General features: G+C 35.4%; 1 protein-coding gene across 1 annotated transcript in view; it reads left to right on the top strand.

The window, feature by feature from the left end:
* Nucleotides 1–5,029: 5,029 nt before the first annotated feature.
* The window catches only part of csnk1db (casein kinase 1, delta b), a 42,864-nt gene continuing 32,665 nt past the window's right edge, over nucleotides 5,030–15,228 (top strand). Inside the window, exons 1-2 of the mRNA XM_028477035.1 lie at nucleotides 5,030–5,447; nucleotides 13,716–13,826. Of these exons, the coding sequence (XP_028332836.1) occupies nucleotides 5,372–5,447; nucleotides 13,716–13,826 (187 nt within the window). The 5' untranslated portion in view covers nucleotides 5,030–5,371. The remainder of the gene's footprint in view (nucleotides 5,448–13,715; nucleotides 13,827–15,228) is intronic.

The raw sequence follows: 15,228 nt of genomic DNA, 5'->3' as shown, positions 1-15,228 counted from the left end.
TTAAATTGTAATCTTATCTAGGTGAAAAATAATTTGTCATTTAGTGCATTTTTATTATGTTTTAGGAATCTTTTTCTGTAGTTTTGTGTATTTTTGGACTCATTTTGTGTGTTTTTGTTCTTTTTTTGTATATTTTTCTGTCTTTTTGTTGCTCTTTTGTACATTTTCAAGTAAGTGTTTTTGGAAACATTTTGTCTGTTCTTTGTTGCTTTGGTAGTCATTCATATATTTTTCTGTAAATAAAAATCCAGTAAGTTTGTGATTTTTTGTTGTTGTCCTTTATTGTGTTTTTGGAATAATTTTTGTGTATTTTTGTTGGCCTTTTGTATTTTTGTTGTTGTTATAGTTGTCTGTCATTGTGTGTATTTTTGTGTGTGAGAGTCAGTTTGTGTATTTTACTGTATTTAAAAATGCACATTGATTTGGATTTTGCGTGTCATTTTATTGTCCTTTATTGTATCTTTTGCATTATTTTGTGAGTTTAATTGAGGGGCCACTCAAAATAAGGGGGCCGCTTGTGGCCCCGGGGTCACGGGTTGTCCATGTCAGCTTTAGATGAATGATGTAGTTCAGATCCATGAGTGTAAACCCATTTTGATCTGGTGTTAATGCCAACTTTGTGAACATGATGAGCTAAGCAGGGGTTAAACTATAGATAAATCAATCGGTTTATTCACATGTGCCCAGCTGTGTCTAAAACGAAAAAAGCTCAGAAACGTCTAATGGGGGCAAACTGGCAACATGTTTAGTTATTGAAACATGATGGGATGCACCGAGTCATTCTACACGTCAGGAATGAGGAACCCAACATCCTGTGGTGTTTCCTATGGGCTGTAAAGCTGGAAACTCCCTTCCAACAGGAACGGGCAGGCCAGCAGGTCACTGTATCCTATTGGGGTCCAGTTCACTCTGTCAACAAAGTACACTGACTCCTTTCATCCAGGCAACTGTTTGGGGCTAAAGAAAATGCAATAAACTTCCATATTAATGCTAATGCTTCTGCTTCAAAACAGCTGCTGAGGAACATTTAGCTCAGTGTTCTACAATTTATAATAAAAATGTTTACCATTCCAAAGTCAATGGCGCCATCTGTTGTACATTATGCGTACTACTCACAGGGTGTAGCTCACTTCATGAGTAAATGACAACGTTTCCATTTTAAGTGATGTAAAGATATGGGGTGCAGAGTGTAAAAACGTACACATTTGGCTCAATTTCCTCACATTTAGCCATTTTTTCTCTCATTTGAGACAGAAATGAATGTAAAATGGCATGTTCTATATTATTGTTAAAAAAAATTGTATAAATAAATGTAAATATTAAATCTAAATGTAAATCTAAATGTTAAATGTAAATCTAAATGTTAAATGTAAATCTAAATGTTAAATGTAAATCTAAATGTTAAATGTATAACTAAATGTTATAACTACATCTAAATGTTATAACTACATCTAAATGTTAAATCTAAATCTAAATGTTAAATCTAAATGTTAAATTGATCGCCAAGTGTAAAGCTAAACGTTTCAAAATTAGAAAAAGTGGGCAGGTCAGTGCCTGTCAATCTTGAGCCCCCGCCCACACTACTGACTACAGCTCAGTGAAAGAGTGAGACATTGCGGAACCGCTCCAAACTGAAGAACTCTAAAGAGCTCTAATGACTGGTGTATGGGCTGCACATCAGTTGAGGTACTGTGAGGACAAATTGAGCATCATATTTCAGGCAGGCACAGAAGTCAAGCTAGCCCAGCCCCATCAGCTGACAATAGCTGTTAACAACAGACAGCATCCTGCTGACCGGTCTCTCTGCTTATGGCTTTCCATGTAGCTAATGGAAGAGCGAGGGAGAGGTCCCTTCACTTCAGGCTTTCCATGCAGCTGCGTAAAAGCGCAGAAAGGTCCCAGAACAGAGACTTACCGCCAAATCTAAACTGCATGCTAATAAACAATTTGATAAAGTGATCCTGACTGAACTGCCCTCAGACAGTTTAACAGATGTAGATTCACGGAGAGTACCACCATGCTGTATGTCAACTCACTTTAGCCAGTGATGAAGACACAGAGGATGCAGAAGACCTTGGAGGGTGGGGTGTTTGGAGCGTGGGCGGGCCTTGTGATAGACAGGTGCTGACCTGCCCACTTTGTACAATTTCTAAACATTTAGCTTACACTTGGTGACTGATTTAACATTTAGATTTACATTTACATTTAAATTTAGATTTACATTTAAATTTAGATTTAACATTTAGAATCAATATTTATATTTCCTGTTTAAAGATTTTTGACAATGATATAGAACATGCTGTTTTAAATTAATTTGTATCAAATGAAAGAAAAATAAGCTAAATGTGAGCTAAATGTTCATAATATGTCGGCTATGAAACAGTAATCGAGTTATTACATCTGGCATATAAAGGTGTAACAATAGGGTGCTGAAAGTTGTGCATGTTAAAATAAACAGCAACTTTTTGCAACATTTAGCAACAAACCACATTTAAAAAAGTATTTGAATTTTTTTTATGTAAAAAAAAAAAAAGCAAAACATTAAATCTAAATCTTTCATTTTGGTATTCCTGGTGAATTTGCATATTAGCTAAATATTTAGTTTCACCTGGAACATTTAGATTTGACTTTTAACATTTAAATTTTAAGTTAGATTTAGATTTGACATTTAGATTTAGAGTTAACATTTGGGATTGATATTTAACATTTCGATTTAACATTTATATTTACATTTAATATATAACATTTAGATTTAGATTTAACATTGACATTTTTTTATGAGAAAAGTAAATATCACAAATACTGCTTAATAAATGTTACAAACACACACACACACACACACACACACACACACACACACACACACACACACACACACACACACACACACACACACACACACACACAGTCTTATTGCAATATATTACAGCATATACAATAATTTAGAGCCATCAAAGTGCAAAGAGCTTATTTAATAATAAAATACTAATTTACCTGACAAAAAACATTCAAACTTGAAAGATAGATGTATTTTATGTAACACTCTTTGTTGTTAGAAATGTATATGTTTATGAGATACACTTTTGAGAATGAGAGTACCTGTTGAGCTGAGATGCATGATGGACATACAGACTATATTAAGAGTTTTGAACATGTGACTTCAGTTCTGACCAATGCTTGTTAACAATAACTTGATAAAATATTTGCAAATTACAGAATATTACACCAAAAGACAACAAAAATAAACTAAATGACATTTTCAAAACAGAATATTACACGAAAAGACAATAAAAATACATTAAATGACTTAAAAAAAACAGAATATTTACTAAAAAACAAAAGAAAAGACTTTAAAAAAGAAAGAAAGAAAATTATAGAATATAACACTAAAAGACAACAAAAGAACACGTAAACATAAACGTTATTTATTAATGATGAAGAATGCAGTGTACGTGCCGTTGATGGGGGCGTGACATGGGATTCCACGTGCTTGCCATCGTTACACAATCTTGAGAACAACAGTTCTGCCACGTGAGTGTCTCCAGAACGTCGTTTATTGGTCCGCATGCAACCAATAAGAAAAATGCTGATGGGCGGGATCACGTACATCCAATGAGAACAATCCAAAGAGGCTCGTCCTACTACAACCAATCAGAAAAAGCCATAGAATTTCAGTAGGCGTGGCTAAGAAGTGGAATCTATCTTTTCGTGTGAATGCCTACAGTAGAATGTATCAATTTATCTGAACATTCTAATACAATGCTGCACTAATACAGTCATAATAAACATATATACATATATGCTGTTTTGCATTTAATAGTCTTACCCCAGCAAACACAGTTATAAAATTAGGTTTTTAATTGTGTTCATCTTTGGATTTAATATGCAAACTTGTAATAGAACATTAATTGAGGTTCTTTAAGGTTCAGGACCCCATTTGGGATTGCGAGACACAGCTAAACCACATTTACAATTGGTTATGCCTGTTATTTTCCAACTTTAACTAATTGTTCCTACTTTTTTTCATTTCACTTTTAAGCCAATTTTTACACCTTTTCTACCACTTTTTCTGTTCGTTTTTGTTCACTCTAATTTGCAACTTTGAACCAATTTCTGTGGTTTTTAAAACCCCATTTCACCTCTTTTTCCACCATTTTTGGTCACTTTCAACCCATTTTATTTACATCTTTAAGATAACAATATAGTATGGTGTAAATGATAATAAACTTCCATAATAACAGTGGATATTATTCATATGAATAAATAAATTATCACAGATTCATAGAACACTGGAACATCATTTTGTTGACTTTATGGATGGACCCCAAAAATATCTCCCCTTTATTCCCCCTTATAGATGGTCCTGTCTCCACATGACTGTTCTTCAATGTTCATGTCTGTGTTTAACCACCTTCAGCTACAGTGGGGGTCTCTGGAACCTTTATTTTGGGGGTCGCGGACTGAAAAGGTTGAGCTCTAATTCATGTGAGTAGACTTTGTAGTCTTTGCTCATTTAGTAGTAAAATAATTTATTGTGTATGCATAGTATAAAAAACATTATGTATACAATGCAGTTCTATATTTCAGACTCTCGCAAATACCATATATACCACAGTAAAAGCTAAAAGGTTATAAACGTATATTTCTAAAAAGAAACACACTTTTAAGCCATGCAGATGAGATTTGCAGCAGTTTGTTCCAATTATTTGCTCTAAGATTCGAGTTCAAACCTTTATTTAAATATATTTCTGAACTTTTTACACAGAAAATTACTTTTTGATTTTAACAGAGTACGTTATTTGGGGCAAGCATGGCAAATGTTTGCGTTGTAAAAAGAAGAAAGTATGTGGCAAATATTGGGGGAAAAAAAAAAAAAAAAAAAACAGGACCTTAAATACTTTTTCAAAAAATGAAATTGGTGAACTATGACATAGTTTAACACATCTTAGCATTTATTGCGTCGTCTTTAGTTTAATTTTGTGTCTACAGTGTGTTTCTCGTGCGGGTCGTTGCTAGGGGAAGTGACGTCACCGTCAGCTGTGGACGGAATGACGCGGAGAGGTGCAGGAAATGGACTGAGCAGTGGCTGAAAATCCATCTCCATCGTCGCGTTTCTGGGAATTATTTTTTTTTTAAATCATGTAGAACACAAAGTTAACTTTTCATACTTTGGGCTGAGGATAATATTACTGGTGATTGTTGGGCAGAAAGACCGTAAAGGGATGGTGACATCTGAGCTGGTGCTAGAGAGTAACAGTAACAGGAAGAGACTTTGTCAACACTGACTGTATTAATAACAGTTTGGATAACAGAGATATCGACATTACAAACAGGATAGTTAGTGAGATAGTTTGAAAGCGATCCTGACAAAATGGAGCTCAGAGTGGGGAACCGTTACAGACTGGGCAGGAAGATTGGAAGTGGATCATTTGGAGACATTTATTTAGGTGAGTGTGTCATACACGTCTTTGCTTGCTTGAAGAAAGAAGGTCAAATGTGGTGTAATTATAGTAAAACATTTTGCCGTGTGTTTTATTTTTAGCTTGCCACTGCGCTTCTCCTTTACGGATTTAAACACGATTCACTGATCATATGCAGCTAAAAACCGTGTTTACAGATTGCACAGCTTCTACAATCTATAAAGTCAGCGGTGACACGATCAGCAAAACCTGCAAATCTCTGACAACAATAACATCTTCCTTCTCCTTAAGCCACACCCCTTTATTCAAGCCACACCCCTTTAATCAGCTTGGAAAGTATGAGCCAGATGAGCTGAGTGACAGCATTGTTATCCAATCTTTCTGAGGAATGTAAATTATTGGAAGAACTTACAACTATCAGGTGTTGTTACGTCTGGAGACGTATGAAAACGGAAACGTATGAATAGCATGCCACTCTATGCATACGCATCGCCCCTCATTGGCCAGTTTAGATAACGTGATAGGTGCACCACGTGACTTAAGGTCCCATCAGTTTTATTTTAGCTCATATTTATTGTTAGCTACCCCGCTAACCCTTTTATTTTAGCCCTAACCCAGGAAATACCCTGAAATCAGAATCAGAATCCTTTTATTGTCATTGGTACTCTTTAGAAGCACAACGAAAGTAAAAAATAGCAGCTCTCGTAAAATAAGTGTGAACAGCAATAAAATGTTATTTTTTTCATATATGTATTTTTAATGAGGGAACTTGCTGTGTTAAATATGTTAAAATGAAAGAAGATATATGACCAAAGCGGGATTCGAACCCACGGTGGCGGAAAGGAAGAATTCTTGAGTCAAGCCACTCGGCCAACCTGGCACAGTGGAAAACACAGGCCACATTACGCATATGTAGAAAAGATCCGGAATACGTACATTTCCGAAATCAATAGTCCTGGGGTCTATTGATACGTTTCCATGTCATTAGACAATAGACACTTAAATAATTAATCTAATAATAATCACGCCTGCCCAACTTGAAAACTTTTCCCATCAAACACCTGATTTAGCTGCTCTACTGTGCCAAGACATATGATCACCTCTACTAGGGATGTAACGATTCACGATACTCTCGATACGATTCGATTCACGATACTGGGTTCACGATACGATTCTCTCATGATTTACTTTACAACATGGAACTGTAGACAAATGATGATTGAAAAATATTCCTTTATTAAATACTGTACTGTTTTATTTTTATTTTTCATTGTCAAAAGAATCCCTTGATAAACTATTCAAAACAATGCAATTTAACTAAAAATGAATCTTGAATGAAATAAATAATGGAATAATATAAATGAAGAAGCTTATTAATTTAAATTCTGGTTCTATAATAATGCAAAACTGCATAATAGTTCATAATAGTTCTTTTTCTTTTAAAAAGTGCAACTGAAAATGTATTTTGTGCCTGTTAAGGCATTGGACTTTAAAAAAAACAAACAAAAAAAATAAAACAGTAATTTCACTGTATTTACATCTGAAATTTGTTTGGACCAGCAGAGGGCGCTGGTAACCCAGTGGTCGGTTGCCATGCAGATATTCTGTGCTGCTATGCTAGCAGACAGAGCTAATAGCAAAACGTGACTTTTACAGATATTCTCGTAATATTACAGATATTCTTTCAGTGCTAAAGGGGTAAGGAATCATTTATGAACATATTTAAGAGTAGAAGGCAGCCAGAAAGATAGTAGTAGCAGATTCTGCCCGCAGCCTACACTGTTAAACAAAAGAGGGATAAATCAATATAGTGCCCTCTGCTGTTTAAACAAAATACTGCGATTAAATTTTCAGAAAATCGATATCAACCGTGATACCTATGAATCGATTTTTAACTGCCTTAGGATTAATCGTTACATCCCTAACGTCTACTGTGTAAAGTTTGAAGTAGGGGTGTGCATTGCCATGAATCTGCCGATACAATTCACAATTTGCATGCCACGATACAATATCGGGGTGCTGCTCACCAGCAATTTTTCATCCCCACCTAAAATGTAGAAATATATAATTCTAAGGGCCAAATTTGTGAAGTAAAGCTAAAGTTTTTTTAAAAAAAATCTTTGTTGATAGTGCCCAAATTTATTTGTTGAATTGATGGTCATGATTAATGTGTTATTCATGCTTGTAAAAGTATCAATACTAACAGCCCCATGTTCATTTCTTAATATATCTATGGTTCATCTCCAGTTTTTTTCCCCCGCGCCTGTTTCTATTGACAACTTTATTTGCTGCTGCTGACACAGACAGACACACATGCAGCTGAACACTAATAGGGCCCTATAATTCCCGGAATCAAACAATGAAACTGGTTAAAAGCGGAAATGGACAGAATCAACATGAAATGCCGTGGCAAGGAACGTTTTTTATGGGAAATGTTCCAGGGGACCACTGATAAGGTGCACCACCCTACCTCCTCCTGCCTTGGCTGCATTAAACACTGCCTAAAACACATCAAACACTCTCTGAAATTGCCCCAAAAAAACCTGCGCAAATCATCACTAACTCAAACACAGAGCCATCAGTGCCCGTTTAACTTTGCTGTGCGAGTCAGCTTTAATCAGATTCACCTGAACAGAGCGTTTGAACAACATCTAACCAGAGCTACAGAAGATCTGTGGATAAAGACCATCAATGCCAGGAATTGTACAGTCTGAAACATTGTAGGTTAATAATAACTTTTGATACTGTCAAATATTCTGGCCCCTAGTGGTGAAATAACTGATGCATCCTTGTGTCCATTTATTTTTGTGTAATCATTATGGTCTGGAGTGATGTCATCAGGATCATTTAAATTAAGTTTTGATAAACTTAATTTAAATGAACCTAAATAGGGCTGGGCGATATGGCCTTTTATAAATACCGCGATATTTTTAGGCCATGTCACGATACACGATATATATCTCGATATTTTGCATTACCCTTGAATTAACACTTTGATGCACAAAACCAGTATGATGATTCTATATGTCTACATTAAAACATTCTTGATCATACTGCATTAATATATGCCAATTTTAAACTTTCATGCAAAAAAGGGGATATCACAACTAAGTCAAAGTTGACATAACTGTATTTATTAAACAGTGAGTGGCTCAAACATAAAATTGTCAACAGAAAGTGCACGTTCTGTGCAAAATTGTCACAGAGACATTTCAAAACAAGACATTAGTGCAGGATGCAACTCACATGGCATTTCAAAACACAAAATTAAAGTGCACTTTTTGTACATAATGCCACTACAATATTTTAAAACAAATAGTGCCCTTTTGTGCATGTTGTCATTAAGATGACATTTCAAAACAACACTAAATTTAAGTGCACCTTTTGTGCATAATGCCACTAAGATATTTAAAAAAAAAAAAAAAGTCCGCGAGTTTAACGGTATGGTCATTTTCAACACCGCACAGACTACAAGCTGCGATATATCGAGTATATTCGATATATCGCCCAGCCCTAAACCTAAACAATAAACCTGATCAGATTCAGTAAACCATTGATACCTGAGGGGAAATTGGGTGACTGTGACATTAATCCTGTTTTCATACATCTTTATATGACAAATTATTGAAAAGGAGCAGTCAGAATAATCAATGTCACTAAAACTTAAATCTACCTTTTAATTGGATCTTACTTTATTTTTGACAAACATTTTTGTGTAATTATGTTTTGATTATTATTATTTTTCTTATATTATTTTTTTTTTGAAAAAAAATATATTATTATTTCTAAAAAAAAAAAAAGATTTAAAAAAAATTAAAGTGGGAAAACATGGAACTTGGAAAAAAATGAAACAGAATTTGGAAAAAAATAAAACTGATTTTATATGGCCCTCATCGTAACACTGATTTAGCTGATGTCGACACGGCTGCAGCTTGGCTAGTGTTGCTGCTGGGGGCCCTACACAACCAGTTTTAGTCAAAAATGAGAAGGGAAAAAATGTAAAATTTTGTTATACTTTCTTAAAAAAGTTTAATAGTTTTTGTTGTTTACAGGTGTTGTTAAATGTTGCGCTACATGTCACTTAATTTAAAAATACTTTGTATACTGTTCATAGTTTCTATTCTCAACTTATTAAAGGAAATTATGCTTCTAAATTTTTGTCTTTTTTTGAAATTCTAGTATCGTGACAACCGTCGTAATATTGGGACTGTTATAATATTAACGCGCCAAAAGTCATTAATTTTATATTTTTCTATCTTTTTTTTGTCTATTGTTTTTAATGAGATTATGAAGCACACTGTTTATATTGGACGGTGATTATGGATTACAAAGCAAAGGATGCACACAGTAGAGTGAGAAGAAAAAACCTGACCTGACAAAACACGGCCTGAACCTGTCCGACCTGAATGGAGCCGATGTCTCTTTAAGCCCGAACCCGTTTCAACCCGACAGTATTCACATTTGTGTGCGCGCATGTAGAATGATCTGTTGCAAGTAGGGATGGGAGTTGATAAGAATTTAGCGATTTCAATTCCATAATCGATACTGCTTATCGATTCGATTCCTTACCAATTCTCTTATCAATTGTCATTGGGTGAGGGAATTAAATATTACTAATGGATTTGTTTGCTTTAACTCTTTATTATATTATTTTTGTTCCCCTTTAATTAATCCACCAGGTATAGATTGTTTTCACTGGATACTATTATATACAAAAGTGCTATATAAAATTGATGAATTATTATTATTACAACATTTGACACAATTTGGCTACAAACATTTAAGAATATTTACAGTGCTCCTTTTGAACTTGAACAACTTGATCCAAAACTAATTCAGACATAAAACAAATAATTCTTCTGTAAAGAACAACATATTAACCAAAAGTACAGCTGCACTTATTGTTGTGTTTAAACAGTAAAGTTTTAGTTAATTGCCTTTTTTAACAATTCTATACAGTAAATGGACCTTCAGAGACACCGTCCCCTGGTTGTTACATGTGACATCATCGGCCGTAGGAGTAGGGATGTAACAATTCACTCAACTCTCGATACGATTTGATTCATGATACTGGGTTCATGATACGATTCTCTCACGATTTATTTTACAAAATGGGACTGTAGACAAATGATGACTGAAAAATATTCCTTTATTTTTTTTGGGAAAAAAATAGAAAATACTGTATTATTTTCATTGTCAAAAGAATTCCTTGATAAACTATTCAAAACAATGCAATTTAACTAAAAATAAATCTTGAATTCAATAAATAATACAAATGACGAAGAAGCCTATTAATTCAAATTCTGGTTCTATAGTAAACAATGCAAAACTGCATAACAGTTCTGTTTTTAAAAATGCAACGGAAAATGTATTTTGTGCCTTAACAATTGGACTTTAAAAAAAAAAAACAGTCATTTCACTGTATTTATGTCAGATATTTGTTTGGACCAGCAGAGGGCGCTGGTAACCCAGTGGTCGGTTGGCATGCAGTTATTCATGCAGTAAAGAAGATATACTATGCTAGCAGACAGAGCTAATAGAAAAACGTGACTTTTACAGATATTCACATAATATTACAGATATTCTTTCGGCACTACAGGGGTAAGGAATCATTTATGAACATGTTTAAGAGTAGAAGGCGGCCAGAAAGAAAGTAATAGCAGATTCCACCCACCGCCAACACTTCTGGACAAGAGAAGGATTAAATAGATATAGCGCCCTCTACTGTTTAAAAAATGTACTGCAATTTTCAGAGCATCGATATGAACCGTGATACCTATGAATTGATTTTTAACTGCCTTACGATTAATCGTTACATCCCTACGTAGGAGTGCGACAATATCTTGATATGGCGATATATCACAATATTTTCAATTTTTCTTTCAATTTTTAAACTAAACACAACGATCAGTACCAGTTTGTCTCCCGTGTCTGATTACTTGTTATGAGAACATAAACTGGTGATGAGGTGTGTGTTTTGCTGAAGTTTGTTGTTTTTGGAAGAAAAGTCAGTGCAAGAAGCAACTTTTGCGCAAGTGTGCAGAACCCGGAAGTGAGTAGCGTAGCAACAGAGACACTACAAACACAGCATGGAGGACAGTGCTGCTGTGGGTGGAGGAGGTGGAATTTTCGTAGTGGACAGCAAACAACTATATGGTGGAAGGAGCTTCATTTGGTGCTAGCATTAACTCATTATACAGGACCTGGAGGAGTTTATGTTACATATTTGCGACGTAAGAGGAACCGATAAGCGGAATTGACAGGCAAGCAAACAAACGATTCCTAGGAATTGGATTACCGGGAACCGGTTCTCTGAAAAAAAAACGGTTTTCGAGTCCCATCCCTAGTTGCAAGTTATAATAAACATGACAAGCATGTTAAATAGATGGTGGGGCTGACGTATTTTTTTCTGGGTTATGCAGATTAAAAAGAGAGTTAAAGCAACCCATGCATGCCTGGTAGTCCCTTCTATGTGTAACAATTATGACGACGGTACCGATTAGAAAGGAAAAAACAACAGAACAGCTTCTTACGCTGGTTGAAACACAGTGTAGGGGCTGACATTACAGCGTAGGACAGGGTTGCACACACTTTTTTTGGCTCGTGAGCTACTTCTACCACATACAGCTCTTCACAATTTACTGTGTACAGGGGATTATAATTGTAAATAATTTGATTTTAATATTTACACTATTACAATTATTATTACTCTTACAGTTATTAAAAAATATTTAATATTTGTATAATATGAATGCAAAGCAAATGTATTTGTATAGCGCATTTCATACACAAGGCAATTCATTGTGCTTTACATGATTAAAAGTGCAACAGAGTTTGTTCCACTTCCAATACAAAAATATTATTGAAACAGTAACACCTAAAGACTGAGTGTGTGTGTGCATGTCAGCAGTTTGTTTCCAGCACAGCAGCATCTCAGATCATCTTTCATCAATGAGCCACAATAAAAAGCACATTAGCGGTGCCAGTCAGTAGCACACAGAGCGTTTCAGTATTTGTAGCTCACTTTGTTCTTTAGAAGAACTTCCATGGCGTTCACACACGTAGGTTGTCAGGTGCTGCTAATAAATATACATGGTTGGCCGGTGGAGCAGGCAGTGGCTGGCGGAGGTTCTTCTTCTTAGAGTTTATAAATGAACAAATTGGTGAACTAGTGCCCCCCACCAATTGAGGTCAAAAGCTGAATTGTTTGGTTTCATTTCTGATATATGTGACTGTGCCGTTGACATTCATTTATGAGGTCTTGCGGCCCACGTGCGCGATTGACACAAAATGCCTCAGCGATTGACCGGTAGATCGTAATCAACGTATTGTGCACCCCTGGAATAGGGGATCAAAATCACAGCATCCTACGCTCAACAGCGCTGGCGAGAACCCTGAATATATTCCTATTTGTCCCGATGCTAAACAGTATGATATATATCTTCATCAATGACAAATTTCTCCTTCACAAGTACAAAATGGTATGAAATACAATTTAATTCATTTTTTCAAACTTGTGAGATCAAGTAAATGGTAACTAACTGTAATTCAAGAACAAATATCCAAGACAAGTGGTAGGTTTATCAAACTGTCAAATTACATTTTTCAAACAAATGTTACTTTTGCTTCTACAACAGATTCTGGTTCTGTTCAGTTAAGTTCTTCAATTCTTTTAAAATTGTAATCTCATACATCTATAAAAGTGCCCTGTTTTTTTTTTAATGAAAATAAAGGGCAATCAACTTCCAGCTAAAAAGTAGTTTAACTGATGTGGTTCACTAGTGAGCAGGAGTTTACAGTATATGTCGTGCTATGCATATGTTAGCACAATTAAATTGGGTTTTTTTTGTTAAAAAAATATGATTAAAAAATTGATTTGGACAGTTTTTGGATCAATACGATAATCGCGCTGTGAAATATCACAATATATCACCGAATCAATTTTTTCTTACACCCCTTGTTTAAAGTCTTAAAAATTCACAGGAAATAAAGAGCTATCCATGGCAGTAAATGGTTTAACACAATACATTTTAAATTAGTTTGATTTGGGCAGCATAATGTGTACTGATGATATGACTGCCACATACTACCCCCATCTATCTGAGTGCACCAACATGGAGCATGTGTGTGTCAGAAAGGGACACCTGATCCATTTCATCTTCAGGCAGTATGGGATAAAAGTAGGACAATTACTGTGATGTAAACTAGGGTTGATAAATGTTTGTTCTTTTACTCAAAAACCACTTCCTCAACTGTGCTTATCTCCATCTTCAAATCTCATTTGCTGTTTTATAGGCACAGATATTTCTGCGGGCGAAGAGGTCGCGATCAAGTTGGAATGTGTGAAGACCAAACACCCCCAGCTTCACATTGAGAGCAAGATATACAAGATGATGCATGGAGGAGGTGAGTGAGAGCATGACATGCTTGAGCCTAAAACACACTTACCTTCACTTTGTCTATTTTTCATTCTAGTGTCTCCTTTGTTGACATCTTCTATCTACACAAAGGCAGACAAACTTGATAAACCTTCATAAAAGTGAAAGAGCAGTAAGACTTCACAACTGCTGTTTCTTTTATGGCTTTTTCTGGCACACTGATTTTCCACCTTTGAAAGTTCTGAAAACATTTGAAGTGAGAAAGTGACCAAGTAGAATATCAACATGTGCTCATTTGATCCATAAAACTCACGGATACACATTTCATGCCAACATTTCGGAGACCCTCCATTGTGCTACTGACAAACCTTCAGGTTAACATCAAAACAAGAGCCTTATTTACTAGTGATGCACCGAAATTCCGGCCAGAGAATGTTTTTGGCCGAAAAAAGTCGACCGAAACACAATCACCGTGAGCAAACAGGGCTTGTCTGGAAATGGGCCAACTTGTCTGCGGCTGTATTTCAATACACCTGAGCATTACATTGTCTTCTGAGCAAAGTTGATGCGTGTTTAATGTTTCTGTGTCACATTGACACTGTAGTTACGTGTCACACTGCAGCCTGACGCATCGCTGCGCCTCATCAGTAGGATCTGATCTCAGCTCATCAGATGCTCTTTACTACATCACGATGGTATTTGGTCCACGTTATAAAGATCATTACTTGGATGGCATTAAAGCAGCGTGCACAAAAAATTATGCACAGTGTTATCAAAGCACACAGAGACGCATGCACGTGTGCGTCTTAGAGATCCACACGCTCTGGTACTAAAATCAATGGTAGAATTTATTTGTAGGCTTTCAGAAATACAGCTTTTACTTCTAGTTTAAAAAAAAAAGTCTGATAAGAAAACTAAAGTGCTTCTTTCAGATTAACTATTTTTATCAATAAAATTTAAGAAATATGTACTTCCCTAAATCCATGGGAGAAATTTTACTAAGGCTTTAAAAAAATACAGTTTTTCCATCCAAAAAATAAAACCTCTTCATGAGAAAATGAAAAATCATAGTAAAAGAATTTTAACTGTTAACTGAATTTTTAAATATAAATGATTTTTAAAAAGACATTAAGTTACACTCATACAGAGTAAATTAACCTTTACTTTCCAATGTTTTAGTGGGAGAAGTTGACTTTAACTTTTAGCTCTAATCCATTGAATTCTCAGTGACCACTCATATACTCCTTGCTGTGCTGTGAGGGAGTGGGAAAAGATTCTTGGAGATCGTTCATACTGTGTACTTAGCTCCGGGGTGTCCAAACGGTAGTCCACCAGGTTTTCAATGTGTTCCTGCTCCAAAACTCCTGAAATCCTGAAGTAGCTTTGCAGGAAGTCTGCTAACGAGACACATTGAAAACCTGGTGGACTAC

Source organism: Gouania willdenowi, chromosome 19, assembly GCF_900634775.1.
Source record: "Gouania willdenowi chromosome 19, fGouWil2.1, whole genome shotgun sequence".
Classification (NCBI taxonomy): Eukaryota; Metazoa; Chordata; class Actinopteri; order Blenniiformes; family Gobiesocidae; genus Gouania; species Gouania willdenowi.
This window is presented reverse-complemented; position numbering and strand designations above follow the sequence as displayed.